Source organism: Kogia breviceps, chromosome 2 (assembly GCF_026419965.1).
Source record: "Kogia breviceps isolate mKogBre1 chromosome 2, mKogBre1 haplotype 1, whole genome shotgun sequence".
NCBI lineage: Eukaryota > Metazoa > Chordata > Mammalia > Artiodactyla > Physeteridae > Kogia > Kogia breviceps.
In genome coordinates this window covers 167979940-167996485 of record NC_081311.1, presented here as the reverse complement: position 1 = coordinate 167996485, position 16546 = coordinate 167979940, and the positions used below count along the sequence as shown (strand labels likewise).

The following is a 16546-nucleotide window of genomic DNA, read 5'->3' as shown; positions in this document are numbered from 1 at the left end:
ACTAACGGCTTTAACAGCCTTTTGGAATTTGTCCTGCTTGTAAGTAGAGCTGCCTCCATGTATTTTATATTCTGAAAACCCTACTGGTCATTAAACTGAATGATTAAAAAAAAAGAGGGATCAAATATTTGCTAGGACCAAATAGCCCCTCAGGGTGAACTTCACAGTTGCTGGTAGAGTAGCTGCGCCGGATGTAGTGTCCTGTGGCTCACCCACAAAGCTGGCCTTGGTGTTGGTGTGTGGTCTCTGCCTTTGTAAGATCTGCTGCTCACTATCCAGGTTGGATTTTGGGGGTGACACCCCCTGCCACCCTTTTTTTCAGCCTTTAGCACTGAAGCCATTGTATAGTCTTTTTTTGTGTGGTTCAATATCTGATTTTAAAATTATTGTGTTTTTTTGTAAATTTTATCTTTGATGTAGCAGATACATTAAAAATTTAGTGAGTCTCTGTCTTTGTTGAAAATCTATTATTTAATAAAGGAAACATGGTCCATTTATTTTATGGTTTTTGTTTGTTTTTTTGTGGTACCCGGGCCTCTCCCTGTTGTGGCCTCTCCCGTTGCGGAGCACAGGCTCCGGACGCGCAGGCTCAGCGGCCATGGCTCACGGGCCCACCAGCTCCACGGCATGTGGGATCTTCCCGGACCGAGGCACGAACCCATGTCCCCTGCACTGGCAGGTGGACTCTCAACCACTGCGCCACCAGGGAAGCCCTATTTTATGTTTTAAATTATACAGTTTATCGGGAGGGAGGGTGACTAAAGAGGGAAGAGTTATGGGAACATATGTATATGTATAACTGATTCACTTTGTTGTAAAGGAGAAACTAACACACTATTGTAAAACAGTTATACTCAAATAAAGATGTTAAAAAAAAAAAAAAGTAAAAAAAAAAAAAGAATATATTGTTAATCGTTGATGCTAAGTGATGGGTAGTAAAAGTTTATTGTATCATTCTTTCTACTGTTGTGTATATTTCAAATTTTTTTCTAATAGAAACATAAAAAATAACCTAGGTTATATTAAAAAAACCACAACTTTTAAGTCCTTAAAAAAAAAAATTATACAGTTTATCTTTTGTCTGGATGAAGGTTGACACTGTCTACAAGAGCTGCTGCTGGAGTTGGCGATTGGCACTGTTCCCACTTCTGCATTCAGATCAGCAGCCAACATGTATTTTAAATTAATCCCCAAAGTATTACCTGTACAATAAAAATTTAAAATATATTTTTCCAATTTAAATGTTTGTCACATCATTTTATTTACTGTATTTCTAGGCTCTGCACTCTTGTCAAAGTGAAGTGTCCTGAATTGTTTTAGCCTTTTCTATAAGTCTGTTTTGGCCAGAGTATCCCGTTTTAAGGAAGTAGCAAGATTTTTTTAAGGCACAGGGCCTATATTTAGGCCCTCACTGTTGGCCATTTTAGTTTCCATGGCTAGGCTAAACTGAGTCATCAGCATGTTGTATTCTGCCAGCAATGTTTATATCAATGACATGTTTTGTTTGTTCTTTTTAAGTCTCATTCTTATTAAAATAAGTCACTTAGCTGGTTTACTTTATTTGTTCCTAAATGTGCTAGAATTACAAAGGCTGGCTTCTTGTTAAATAACACATGCTTGGTTGACTGTTTTATTAAAAAAAGCCGTGAAGTTGTTCCTAAAAAGAGTGAATAAAGATCCAGCATAGCAAGTAGATGATACTCAAGGAGTTACTATGAATAAGTGTATACAAACTAGGAAATGCACTGAATATGTGTTGCTTGTGCTTGCCAAAGTTTAGTTTCTACTACATTTAGAACTCTGACTCTGCAATCTTTCAGCTTGTTCATGAATCACAGGGGTAGAAAGAAAATGATTAAGGGCACTAAACTAATATCACTCATCAGAGGGCAGGAAGTAAATGTGACTTCTTAAGTTGCGAGCAGATTGTATTAGCAGTCAACAGCAGGGTTTACAGTGTGCCCAACTTTGTGTAAGGTACAATAATAATAATGATAATATTGTACTATTTGGTGGTGGTAGAAATAATAACTAATATTTACATAGCATTTAATGTATTCTAAGGTATTGTTCTAATAGCTTTACATGTATTAACTCATGTAATTTCCCCAGTGACCATCTGAGGTAGGTGCTACTGTTATCCTCTCATAACTTACTTAGTCCCCATAGTAACCCCTTAAAGTAGACCATGTTATTAAGCCCATTTTACAAATGAAGAAACAAGGTTAAGTAACTTATTCAAGGTCATGCAACTAGTAGTAGAGCTGGAGTTCAGAATCCATGTTCTTAACTACTCTGGTAGGCTCAGTAATGGCCTCCTCCCAACCTCACTGGGTGGGAGTGGGCAAATCTTTACTGGTTTGATGCCATTTTCTTTCCATTGCCCTTTCAGTGGTTAATTTGGGAATGGCAGTTTGGACAATAAGATAGCACATGGGGAAGAATTTAATTGCACACAGTAGACTGATCTTGGATGTGAAAATGAATTTTTGACAACTGGAATTAAAATCAAAGTACCTAAACAAATACTTTTGAGCTTTACTTCCTGTTGCACTGGTTAGTACAAATCGCTATATTGACAAACATGTTTTAAGAAAATAATTGTTTATATAAAATAGAATTTTAAAAATTTTCTGAATTCAAATATAGGAAATTTTTTATGTCAGCGTAAAATTATAAACTTTTCTGGGAAGGAATGTTGTTTATTATGTGTTTTTCCGTATACTTTTTTTTTTTTCATTTATAAAGTATAAAAACAGCAACCCTGTGCCAATAATAACAGAAGTTTTTGAAATTTTACTTTTCCATGGAAATCCATGAAAGCCTGGATGTTGCAAATCTTGGTGTATACCCACTAAACTCCATTCTTACCATCTTGCTTCCTGATCTCTTACAGCCTGGCTTTGGGCCTAATCTCTTGATTGAACTGGTTTCTAGAAGGTTACTATTGATTTTATGGTCTTTGTATACCACCTTTTTTAAACCAAAGATCTTTTTTGACTTTTCTGTAATGTTTAATTCTGTTGCCCATTCTGTCTCTGAAATTCTCTTCCCTAGTAGTTGCTGACAGTGTGTCTCTGTGCTACCTCAGTGACCATTTTCAGTCTTCTTTAGTGCTTTCATTTTGGTCTTTTCTATTTCTTGGTGGTGACTCTTGTAAAAAAAAAAAACACATCGTGTTTATAATGCCTGTAAATAGTAGGCATGAGAATGAATTATCCATAAATAGAAGCTGCATGTTACTAAGTAGACACTATTTAGTAGAGACTGTCTTTTGATATAAAGCTAGGTTTATAATTAATATTGAACAGTTGTTTTGATTGCAACAATTGGGTTTTTTAAAGTACACACATATATTTAATGCATTATATTCCTTTGTATATACCATTATTAAACTATTTCTTTATGGATATCTTGATTCCAATTGTGTATGTATGCTTTAAAAAAAGAAAATACTGTATGGGCATCCTTATGCCTACATATTGGCATACTCTGTGAGTATATCCATCATGTAAATTCCTAATGGTAGAATTGTTAAATTATGGTGTATATGCATTGAAAACTTTGGTAGGCATTACCAAATAGCCTTTCTAAAAGCTTGTATCAATTTGCACTTTTATCAACAGTATAAGTACCGCTTTCTCCGTACCCCTCCAACAATGAATATAATAAAACTTAATGTTTGCTGATCTAATGGATGAAAAATATTTTCTTTACATTTTTATTTATTTTAATTATAAGTGAGGTTGAGCATCTTTTATATCAGTAGTTTCCAACTGGGGGCAACTTTCTCCCCCTAGGGGACATTTGATACTGTCTGGAAACATTTGGGGGCTGTTAAAACTGGGAGAGGGTCTGGGAAGAGGATTCTACTGTCATGCTTCTAAACATCTTACAATGCACACAACAAAGTATTATTTTCCAGCCCCAGATATCAGTAGTGCCAGGGCTGAGAAACCCTGTTTTATGTTATTCCATTTTATCTTCTTTGTTGGTTTGTATCTGTAATTTCTGAGTTATTTTACTGTTTGCTTTAGAGTTTATAGTATACATTTTTAATTTATCACAGTTCACCTTTGAGTGATATTTTACTATTTCATGTATGGTATAAACACCTTGCTATGGTATATTTCCATTTTTCTCCTCCTGGCCTTTGTGCTATTATTTTAATATGTTTTACTTCTGCATATGTTATAGACCCCACAATATATTATTATTATTTTACTTTAAACAGTAGATTATCTTTAAATTTTTTAAACAGCGTTAATGAATTATAATTTACATTAGATTGCACATATTTCAAATATACAATTTGATAAGTTTTGACATATGTATATACTTGTGAAACCATCGTCACAATCAAAATAATGAACATATTTATCATCCCCCAAACTTTCCTCCTGCCCCGTGGTCATCCCTCCCCAACCCCAGGCAACCACTGATCTGCTTTCTGTCACTATAGATGTTTACATTTTCTAGAATTTTATATAAATGGAATCATAAACTATGTGCTTTTTTTGTCTGACCCTTTCATGCAGTATATTATTTCTAGATTTATCCATGTGGTGTGTGTATCATTAGGAAAACGTTCTTAATGACAGACATTCTGGGTAATTGGACTGCTGTTGTTAACGAGCATGCTGAATTCTAAAGTCACTTGATGTGTTCTTTGTTTTAGGTCATGACCATCCGAGGAGTGAAAACCACATGAGAGCACTCATTGCTCCAGATGTCATTTGACCGTCAAAAAAAAAAGTCTGTTTAATAGAAAATATCCATTTGACCAGAACCTTTCTTTATTGAATGGCTTGATGGATTTCCTTTACTCTGATTCAAACCAAAGCTGTCCTGCTCAACCAAAACAAGGAAGGATCTTGCATGAGTCAATCCCAGAATGCCACTTCTACATCACCGATGGGTGAAGAAAACCTCATGAATATCAATCACAGAGACTCAGAGAGCATCACTGGTGAGTCCAGTTTAATAAATGAAGTGCTGTTGCTTACAGGATAAAGTGCATATAAGACTCACCATGATGCAACTCAGCCTCTCTTTCCAGCCTGGTCTCCTCAGAGACCACTGAATTAATCTCTCCATCCCTAGGTCTCCTATCACATTATCAAAATCTGCCTTGGGTGCTGTTCCTTGTCTACATCTGACTCCCTGTACCGTGTAAGCCCTGGTCAGTAGGAACTGCGTCATACTCATCTTCCTTATCTTGTCTTCCTATTCCTATCTTCCTATCTCTGCAAGAACAGGGTTGCTTGTGTTTCTGTGCCCTGCAGTCACCTAACAACAGTATCTGGCACATAAAAGGCTCTCAGGACATATAGGGTATGCAATAACAGGTACAGCCCCATAAGTCCTTATCTGCAAGACTAAATTTTTAAAACTCTGTACACGCAAAGTTTTTTCTAAACTTTGGTTCTAAAACTCACTGGTCCACAAAACCTGACCTGTCCAGTTATTTCTAGACATCTCACTTAGTTGGAATACTTGTTTGCTGAAATTATATTAATGTGTTTAAATATGGGATACTGCTACAAAACCAGTTGGAGGTGTTATATAACATACAGTAAATGCACAGTACTGCTTTTCTAAAACTCCATAAAATTCTGCAACCCATCTAAACCTAAAGTTTTTCCCATTTTTTGTTCAGCTTTATTGAGATACCTGTGTTAAGTTACTATAAAATGCACCCATTTTAAGTGTACAGTTTGGTTCAGTATGGCCTGTGGGCCATAGTTTGCTGACGTCTGCACAACAACATCAGCACTTGATAATGTCAGTGTTTTTGATTTTAACCATTCTAGTAGGTGTGTACTGGTACCTCTGTGTGGTTTCACTTTCTTTTTCCCTGATGACTAATGATGTTCAGTGTCTTTCCATGTGCTTATTGGGTATTTCTAGATATTTTGAGTTGTCTATTTAAATCATTTGCCCATTTTTATATCTGTCTTACTATTGAATTGTAGTAAATATTCTTTATACATTCTGTGTAAATCCTTTGTTAGGTAAAGGGGTGCAAATATTTTCTCCCAGACCATGGCTCACCTTTTCATCTTCTTAATGGTGTCTTTTGAAGAGCAAAAATTTTAAATTTTGGTGGAGCCCAGTTTATCAATTTTTGCTTTTATAGTTCATAATTTTTGTGTCATTTCTAAGAAATCTTTGCATACTTCAAGATCACAAAGACATTCTCCTTTGTTTTCTTTGAAGAGTTTTATAGTTTTTGCTTTTACATTTAGGTCAACAGTCCATTTTATAATTAAATTTGAATATATAATGAAGTTAGGGTCTGGGTTTTATTTTCCCAGTTGAATGTTTAATTATTCCTGCACCATTTGTTGAAAATATTATTTTTTACACTATTGAATTACCTTGGTAATTTCATTGAAAAATCATTTGATTATGTATGTGTGGATCTATTCCTGGACTCTCCATTCTGTTTCTTTAATCCCTAAGTCTATCTTTACATAAATACCACAAGGTTTTGATTACTGTAACTCTGTAGTAAATCTTGAAATCAGTTAGTATAATTTCTCCACGTTTGCTCTTCTTTTTAAAAATTTATTTTGGCCATTCTAGACCTTTCACATTTCTATATAAATTTTAAAACCAGCTTGTCAATATCTGCCAGCAAAGATTAATGGAATTTTGAATGGAATTATATAGACTTTGTAGAGAATTGACATCTTAAGACTATTGAGTCTTCTAATCTGTGAACATGATACATCTCTCCATTTATTTAGGTCTTCTTTAATTTCTCTTAATAGTATTTGTAGTTTTTATTACACAGGTCTTCCACATATTTTGTTAAATTTAATCCTAAATTTTTAACTTTTTTTCTGCTACTATAAATGACATTGTTTATTTAATTTTATTTTCCAGCTGTTTATTACTAGTATGTAGAAATGAAATTGATTTTTTATATATTGACTTTGTATTCTGCAACTTTGCTTAACTTAGTTTTATTAACTTTCTTGTAGATTCCTTAGCATTCACTGCATAAACCATAATGTCTACAAATGGAGACAGTTTTACATATTCCTTTTCAATCTAGATGTGTTTTATTTCTTTTTCTTGCCCTTTGAATGGGACAGGATTTCAGTATATTTTTGAATAAAAGTGAAGGGAGCAAACATCCTTGCCAAATTTCCAATATTAGGAGAGAAATTACGGTCTTTCACCAGAAGTTTTTTGAGAATGCCCTTTTTCAAATTGAGAAAGTGTCCTTCTCTTCCTAGTTGGATGAGAGGTTTTTGTCATGAATGGTTATTGAATTTTGTCAAATACCTATTTTCCATTACTGAGATGGTTTTTCTTTTTTAGTCCATTAGTGTGGTGAATTCTATTGATTTATTTTTTAATTTTAAACCAGCTTTGCATTCCTGGGGAAAACTCTACTTGGTCATGATGTATTATCCTTCTTACATATTGTGGATTTGATTTACTAATGTTTAGTGTGTGTGTGTGTGTGTGTGTGTGTGTGTGTGTGTTTCCCAGTCATTGGTTTGTACTCCTTCTTTTGCAATGTCTTTGCTTGATTTTGGTATTAGGGCAATGCTGGCCTCATAAAATGAGTTGTGAAGTATTCCCTTCTCTATATTTGAGTTTTTGTAGAATTGGTACGATAACATTTTCCATCCTTTTACTTTTAACTTATCTGAATAATTAAGGGACATCTCCTATAGATAGTTTAAAGTCAGATCTATTTTCTTTTTTTTATCTAGTCTGACAATCTCTTTTTTCTAATTGGTATGTTTAGACCATTTACATCTAATATAATTATCAGTTTAGTTGAGTCTACTGAACTCCTACTTGTTTTCTCTTTGTTCCATTTAAAAGTTCTTTATTCCTTTTTCTCCCTCAATCCTTTCCTCTTTTGAGTTGTTCCTTTGCTGGTTTGTTTTTTTTAGGATTCCATTTTAATTCCACTATTGACCTAAGTAGCTATACCTCTCTTTTTTCTCAGTGGTTGCTCTGAGTTTGCATTTTTTAATTTATCACAGTCTATCTTCAGATAACATTATACTATTTCATAAACTGACACACAATATTCTTCCATTTCCCCCTGCCATTGTATTATTCTTGCCATGCCTTTTATATTTACATATGTTATATACATAATTAATTGTTATTATTTTTGCTTCAAACAATTATAAGTTAAATACATTATGAGAATAAAAAGCTTATATATTTCCACACAGATTTACCATTTCTGTCACTTTTTATTTCTTTTTGTAGATTGAACTTTCCATCTTATATCCTTTTTGCCTGAAGAACTGCAACATTTCTTGGAATATAGGTCAGCTGGCAATAACTAGTCAAAGTTTTTTGCTTGTCTGAAAAGTCTTTATTTCACCTTTTTTAAAAGGTGTTTTCACTGGTGCAGAACTCTAAGTTGACTTTTTTATACACTTTAATGACATTCCATTGTCATCTACCTTGCACTGCTTCTGATGAGATCATTTTTGTCTTTGTTCCCTCAAATGTAATGTGTCTTTTTTTCTCTCTGCTTTTAAGATTTTCTCTTTGGGTTTCTTTGTGTTTATCCTGCTTAGAGTCACTGAACTTCACTGAAATATGGATTATCGTTTTGATTAAATTTGGAAGATTTTGACTGTTATTTCTTCAAATATCCTTGCTGCTCCCTCTTCTCTCCTCTTCTGTGACTCCAGTTGCATGTGTGTTAGACTGATTGTTATTGTGATGCAAGTCACTGACGCTCTGAGTTTTTTCCTAATCTTTTTTCATTTTAGTTTCCATTGCTATGCCTTCAAGTCTACTGGTCTTTTCTTCTGGATAGTGTCTAATGTGTTAATGTTATCCAGAGAATTTTTAAATTTAGATATTGTACTCTAGTTCTATTTGAATTTTATAAATATAGGAATACTTTCTGTTTCTCTTTTCATCAAATTCATGTTTTCCTTTTAAATCTTTGAGCATATTAATAATGGGTATTTCAAAATTGCTGTTTACTAATTTTATCATCTGTCTTTACTGGGCTTGTTTCTATTGATTTATTTTCCAACTGGTAATGGGTTACAAATTGTTTATTCTTTGAATATCTAGTAATTTTTTATCAAATGCTGAATATTTTGAATGTTATGTTGTTTGATGTTTGAATTTTCTTATTTGAAAAACTGTTATTTTGTCAGGTCCTCAAGTTACTTGCTGATAATATCAGTTCTTTTGAGGCTTGTTTTTAATCTTTACTATCTAAGTCTCTATATCAGAAGACCATACTCTAGTATGCTTTATTCTAGCATTAATTTAACCCTACTACCAGTAGGCATGACACTTCCAGGATCTTTTGATTGTCCTAACTGTTCATGAGGTTTTTCTACTCTGGCTAGATGAAATTCAGGCCTTTCTTCACTTTGTGTAGGATAGTAACTTAATAAAGATATGAAGATGTAGAGGAAAATATGAGTATAATGAGGACAGACCACTTTTGAGGCCATATTCAAGAGAAACAAGAGGAGGCCTTGAACCTAAATGGAGGCATGTGGCTAAAAAGAAGTGAGCATAAGGAAGGGACATTTGGAGGATAAAAATATTAAGACTGGATAATCAGGAAAGCAATAAATAGTACATTATCAAAAATATGGAAGCAGGGCTTCCCTGGTGGCGCAGTGGTTGAGAATCCGCCTGCCGATGCAGGAGACACGGGTTCGTGCCCTGGTCCGGGAAGATCCCACATGCCGCGGAGCAACTAAGCCCGTGAGCCATGGCCGCTAGGCCTGCGCGTCCGGAGCCTGTGCTCCGCAACGGGAGAGGCCACAACAGTGAGAGGCCCGCATACCGCAAAAAAAAAAAAATATGGAAGCAAATGGGATTTGCTCCTAATGATGTTATTTGAATCTCCTAAACCTTGATTGTGTACTCACTTTTAAAATTATTTTTTGGAAGTAGGGAATTGGTAATCTTGAATTTTCACAGAATTTTATTATTGCTTATTAAAAGAAAATTTCTGGGGAATAGTAGTTCTTTTAATGAATGTTACTTTTTTCTTCATTTTCATTATACCCTTGAATGCCTAAGAGTCTGTTTTTAGCTCTGCATGTATTTATAGTCAACTTCTCTTCCTGAAGATTTATAATGACAATCTGTATGTGATATATTTGTGGCAGGAAAAATTTGAATAGTCACATAGAATTCATAGTAATATTATTTGGATGTATTTTCAGAGCTCTTATTTAAGAGATCTGCTAAGGGTTGAGAGGAGCTTCTTTAGATCCATATTTAAGGTTTTAAATGTACCTCATCTCTGTGATTATACACCTCATCTTTGTAGTTATGAAGCCACTGCTTGTCCTTTTGGGTGAATAGGATTGTCTGATATTGTCAATCTCCTTGTACTTGATTTGATTAATGTCAGCCTCCTCATTATTAAGATCAAGTAGTTGAAATTTACTCTTTTAAGGTATGTTTTCTTAAAATGAACTTTGTTGTTCTTTGCCAGAGTTAGGACATGTTTCTTTATGCCACCCCCAAAGGAAATACCAGATCTCTTTTAAAAATGAGAGGGTTGATATGACATCCTGTCTTTTCTCTATTTTAAGCTGTAGTATTTTAAGCATATTAAAAGAGATAACGTTTTTTTTTTTTTGTAAACTGCTAAATTTGGGAGGTGTTAAATGATGGGCAGCATTTGGAACAAGAAGCCAGGAGCAAATACAAGAAGGTGGAGAAGCCCAAGCATGTTCAGAGAAGTATAAGCAGGGGGAGTTAGAGGTGTGCAAGTGAGCGAGTAGTGATGTGAAAGGTATTCAAGACTTTAAATGTATCACATCTTCAGTAAGTGTTAATTTTTTTAATATCTAGCTTCTGTGAGAATGTAGTAAAATGTAATTTTTCCAGATTTTGAAGAATCCACAGAGTTCAATTTTGTTATTAAAGAACATGTAATTTTCTTCCTTTTGAACTCCTTTTCTTCTGTTTGTTTTGTGTTGCCTTTTTTCCCCGAAGCATATAAGTTATTTGAGATCAGATCTCTTGTAAGCAGCACTAAATATATTGATAAGGAAGAAATAAGAAATTTTAAACTAAAAACATAGGTGTATTCCCTAAGCAATGTATTTTTAGATAGGATACAATTAAAGTTCATGGTAGTATTTTTACTATAGAAGTTGTCGTATTAAACCTAGAGAAAGACCAACTGTAGTACCAGGATACAGTAATAAAAATCATCGGAGACATGGTATTAGCTAATGTTTCTTTGGTTATCCTACTTTGACAAAATTAATTTCACCGATTTTTCTCTGTAGCCTAGAAAATTGAAATACATTGGATTCATTTACATGGAATCTCCTCTTTAGATGTGTGCTCCAATGAAGATCTCCCTGAAGTCGAGCTGGTGAGCCTGCTAGAAGAACAGCTACCCCAGTATAAGCTAAGAGTGGACTCTCTCTTTCTATACGAAAATCAAGACTGGACTCAGTCCCCACGCCAGCAGCGCCATGGATCTGATGCCCTCTCTCCAGTCCTTGCTGAAGAGACTTTCCGTTATATGAGTGAGTATTTTAGAGTTTGTCCGTTGAACTAAAGATCATGAATATCTTGGTGTTGACTTTTAAAACATTTGACATCCCTAGCCATTATTTAGTTTGTACCTACTTTAACTTGAACTGATTTCACAACATGAAGAGATGATTCTAATTGTGTTATGTCTGAATGCAGAAAGTTTATCATTCTTAAGACTCTGAGTGTCCAGGGTTGCAAGCATACTCAGAGGTTTCCATTTCTCTCATCTTTTATTTGATACTTCCTCCAACTGTGTAGAAAAGGGAACTTAAAAAAAAAAGTAGTGAAAGTATTTAAAATTTAATATCCCTTTATATTTCACAGCATTTATTATCCTAATACTTTAATATCTTGAGCCATCAGCTTTTTGACTCTACCCTACTAAACTGACATAGTCACGGGAACTTGTCAAGTCATTAAGAAACGGAGTTCTTGGATACATAAGTAGCTTATGCCAAGGAGAAATACGTGCACACTATATAGTAATCTTCATCATTTACTTAAGGATTCAGAGAATATTTCAGTGAGAAAGTAAGCCAAATTTGTCCTGAAAATAGGTCTGTTTTACACCACACTCTTTAAAAACAACAAAATTAAATAGGACACTTTTTAAACTTTCAAGTATGGAGACCTTTTTTGCTTTTGACCTTATTCCAAAAATCTGCATTCAGGCTGAGCTTACTTTTTAAAAATTCATTCACTATAAAGATGTTTTATGCATAGTGGCTGTTAGAATATATAATAATTCTATAAGTTCAGTATAGATATATGTATAAAATTATTTTCATTTGAATTAGATATGAGATTGCATTAGGTCCTAGGTATTTTCCCAGTGAGTGCTTCAGTGTTTTTAAAGATTCTAGCTGGAGAGTGATTGTTGTGAAATTCTCATTTTCATAGTAATCCTTAACTTTTAATGGTACCTTCCTATAACCAGATTACTTACTGCTCAGAAAAAGAATTGTAAACATTGTTTAAATTTGAATTAGGAACTCAAATAGAACTGTATTTCTGTCCTCAACAATTCTTTTAAGTAGCTGAATATTAAATTAAGGCCCTTAAGGTTTTCTTAACTTTCTAGTTTGAGAAGTTACTTGCTTGAGATTTTCTAGAAAATGCTTTTTAAAAGGAACGCTTTTTTATTTCCCTTTGTTCCCTGAGTTTTTAGATTTGTGAGAAAATTTCATACTGAAATTTCATCAGGATAAATTTAGTTTGTCATTATTTTGATAAAGCGGCATAGAAAGTGCCCCTTAGTTTACATGTTCTTTGCCTATATGCCGCTGGAGGGGACAGTGAAGGAGACTACCTAGAAAGATGTCTTGGATCATGACTTAATGGAGTTACTTTTAGGGTGAATTTTAAATAAAAAGACTGGGAAATAAAAGGTAAACAGATTCTAAAATACTTGGTTTATAGGACTTTACATAAACAAACCATAGTGTTCAAGGGAGCAATTTTAAACTTGAGATTAATAGGATGTTACAAGATCCATACTTCCAAGATCTGGAAAAGTGTCCTATTCCTTTCATCTAATGGTACTATTTTCACTTCAACAATTTGAAAATTAAACTGCACATGATACACCTAATATCATGAAGCAAAGAAGCTAGGATCATCATTCGTTCACTGATACTTTATCTCTCTACTGTACTTTAATTTCACTGTTATTTTAAAGGTATCAATTCTTTGGGTTAACAGTTCACTCAAATATAAATAAACTTCATTATGAATTTCTGTCTTATGAATGTAAAAGATAAGTGATTTACTTTGTTTAGCAAATTGATCAAGATTTTAAAATCACGGGGACTTCTCTGGTGGCACAGTGGTTAAGACTCCTCCTGCCAATGCAGGGGGCAAGGGCTCAATCCCTGGTCCAGGAAGATCCCACATGCCACGGAGCAGCTAAGCCCATGCACCACAACTACTGAGCCCTTGTGCTGCAACTACTGAAGCCCATGCACCTAGAGCCCGTGCTCTGCAACAAGAGAAGCCACCGCAATAAGAAGCCTGCACACCGCAACGAGGAGTAGCCCCCCGCTCACCACAACTAGAGAAAGCCTGCACACAGCAACGAAGATCCAACGCAGCCAAAAATAATAAAAATTTTTTTTTAAAAAAAAGAACTTTAAAAAGCATGATACAAACCATTCTCTTACCCTTTTCCACAGTTTTCTATCCCCTTGAGATGTCAAGATTTGTGGTTTAGAAAAGTTACTACAGACCCTGGCAAGCTATCCTAGGGTTCAGCTCCCTGGTGCTGTTTCATCCCCTTCTTATCCTGACTTACCTCACATGCCAGTAGATACTCATGCTCATTAAAATGATTTATAACAGCTAATAAAAAGAGGTGGCACAGGCAGAGGCACTTTCTCTCTTATATAACACAAAGAAATTGAAAGAGCCATGAGAAGAAAATAAAGAAATTTGGAAGGAAACATGGGCAAGTTTTTGGGATGCGAACCTATCTCACATGAATAAAAGGACACTGGTTGTTCTTTGAAGCCCTTACCAAACCAGAAAGGGATTGCTCTCAAGTGTTTTGTTTTAAAAGTAAACAATGGGTGGGTCCAAAACAGTAATTCCCCCCTAGTCCCTGCCTCACACACACAAAGTTTAAGATACTCAAAGAATGTTTTGCGTGCAGGGTTTTCTTAATTTTATTAAGAGAGAGCCCCACAGTGACATGGGGCAAGCAGTGCGATCATATCACACTGGGACAGAAAGTACCATTTATTTGTTCATGTGAAGGCTAAAAATAGAAACCTGATCTGCCCTTCAGGGCATTTTTTATTTGGGAGTAAGGGATCACCTGTACCACTTCCTAATGCATAAGAAAAAGGGGGGTGGTTATATAAGTTGAAATTAAGGCATCGTTAATTACAAGTACCAAGTGATATTATATGTAATTAATGATGTGTAATTATTACACATCATTAATTACATATAATATCACTTGGTACTTGCTAGAAACACAGATCCTTGTGCTACCATCCCAGATCTACTGATTCAGAAACTCTGGGGGTGGGGCCCGTCTGTTTTAACGAGTCCTCCTGATGGTACTGGTGCGCACTCAGATTTGAGAACCACTGATCTAAACCTTTGTCACCAAAGCCATATGGCCATTTCACAGTGACATTAATTGGAGAATTTGAGGAATTAGGGAGGGTGTAGAATTTTGCAGAGAAATACATTGTAGAAATTATTACTTCTGGTTGGTAGTTATACTTTTCCTCACCTCTGCCCTTGAAAATCATTAACCTGTACTGGCAAGAAAGGAAATACAACAGATAATGTTCAGGAAGCATTAACCATAAGTCAAGTTGTAGAGGTTAGCGGATTTATAATTCCTTGCAACCAGTTCCACAGAAGAATTAAGCCATATGCCCTAAGACATCTATTGTAGAATGAATTACCTTATCACCTCTACATTATGTACTAGGTAGGTATTATTTGTCAGAGAATTGAGAGCATTGTCACTCAAAGCATTATCTATGGGGCTTAATTCTCCCCTGGAATCCTGTTGAGAAAGGCTGTCCTAGACGGTATATATCACCAGCCTCCTTTTTGTTCTGCCTCAGTTCTTTTGAAGGCAGTGTTTTGTATTGCAGAAATGTTCTCTGTATTATAGTAACAAGAACCACACTTCTTTGGGGTTAAAACCTCAAGACCTGTCTATAGTTATCAGGAGCTATTCTAGCTTTTACTCTGCCATGTGAACTGTGTGTTTCATTTTTGGTTTTTGTTGTTTTACTTTTGGTTTTTGGTGTGGGAGGTTTGGAGAGTGATGAAAGATTAGAAGTCTTTTAAAAATTAGATAATTGTGGTAAAAACTCTAGACCTTGAAAAAGGACATATGAGAGAACTATTCAAGAACCATCTCATATAAATAACGGGGATATCAAAATGAATTAACATTGGCATTTTCCATCCTGAAAATGATTGGGGATGATTGATGTGAAATTACACAGATATAACATAGAGTAATAATTAGTGAAGTGCTTATATATATCTCCCCATGTTTTTTCAGGAATATTAGATTCTCCAAATATTAAACAAAAATGTTGAACATTGGGCTTCCCTGGTGGCGCGGTGGTTGAGAGTCCGCCTGCCGATGCAGGGGACGCAGGTTCGTGCCCCGGTCCGGGAGGATCCCACGTGCCGCGGAGCGGCTGGGCCCGTGAGCCATGGCCGCTGAGCCTGCGCGTCCGGAGCCTGTGCTCCACAACGGGAGAGGCCACAGCAGTGAGAGGTCTGCGTACCGCAAAAAAAAAAAAAAAGTTGAACATTAACTAACAACCTTCAGAAACCAAAAATATTCTGTACAAATGTTTATTTTCTCCCTGATATATAATTTGTTCTTAGAGAGTTAGAAAGTTCATGTCTGGAAACAAGCAAGGAGCATTGGTAATGTCTGTACCATTTAACATATTTTAACCTCTGAGAACTGAAGGAAAAATAGTATTTGATAGAATTATAATAAAGTCAATCTGCTTGGCCCTGAATTCTTGGTTACAGAATTACAGTGAAGAATTAGTCTATCGCTTTGGAAGCATTTAATCACAATACTTAAATGCCAAGAGAATACTTAAGAGCTTTGCCCTGAGTACTTTTGGAATCATCCCAAGCAGCCTATCTTTATCAGGAGTATTGTGTTAAAGAAGAGAAGACAGAACTGATGAGGCTGCAGAGAAGAATCCTTTGTGTTCCTCTATGCTTTGTGTTCTTCTATCAGTTGAGCGACTCGGTGCAGTTGCGGTGGCCCAGCCTTTGGGGCTTGGTGGTCTATAGACTGTTTAACTTAAAACATAAGAATTGGAGAGTTCTGGTTGCATTATCTAATTCCTTTGCCGTAATAAATATTTAATAAATATTTAAGCATTTGAAAATTCATTTTTCCTTTTTGAAACCTCTGAACAAGAGCTGCTACTTTTTTGGTTTGATAACATTTGTTCTTCATGGAAAATTAGCAAAAAGCTGAACACAAAACAACAGATCAACCATAACCCCTACTCAG

At 35.1% G+C, this 16546-nt stretch overlaps 1 protein-coding gene across 3 annotated transcripts in view; it reads left to right on the top strand.

The window, feature by feature from the left end:
• TRAK2 (trafficking kinesin protein 2) overlaps positions 1–16546 on the top strand; it is a 64315-nt gene that overhangs the window by 19198 nt on the left and 28571 nt on the right. For all 3 annotated transcript variants that reach the window (XM_067026578.1, XM_059053374.2, XM_067026579.1), the window contains exons 2-3: positions 4679–4969; positions 11325–11519. In XM_067026578.1, coding sequence (XP_066882679.1) covers positions 4879–4969; positions 11325–11519 — 286 coding nt within the window. In that variant the 5' untranslated portion in view covers positions 4679–4878. The remainder of the gene's footprint in view (positions 1–4678; positions 4970–11324; positions 11520–16546) is intronic.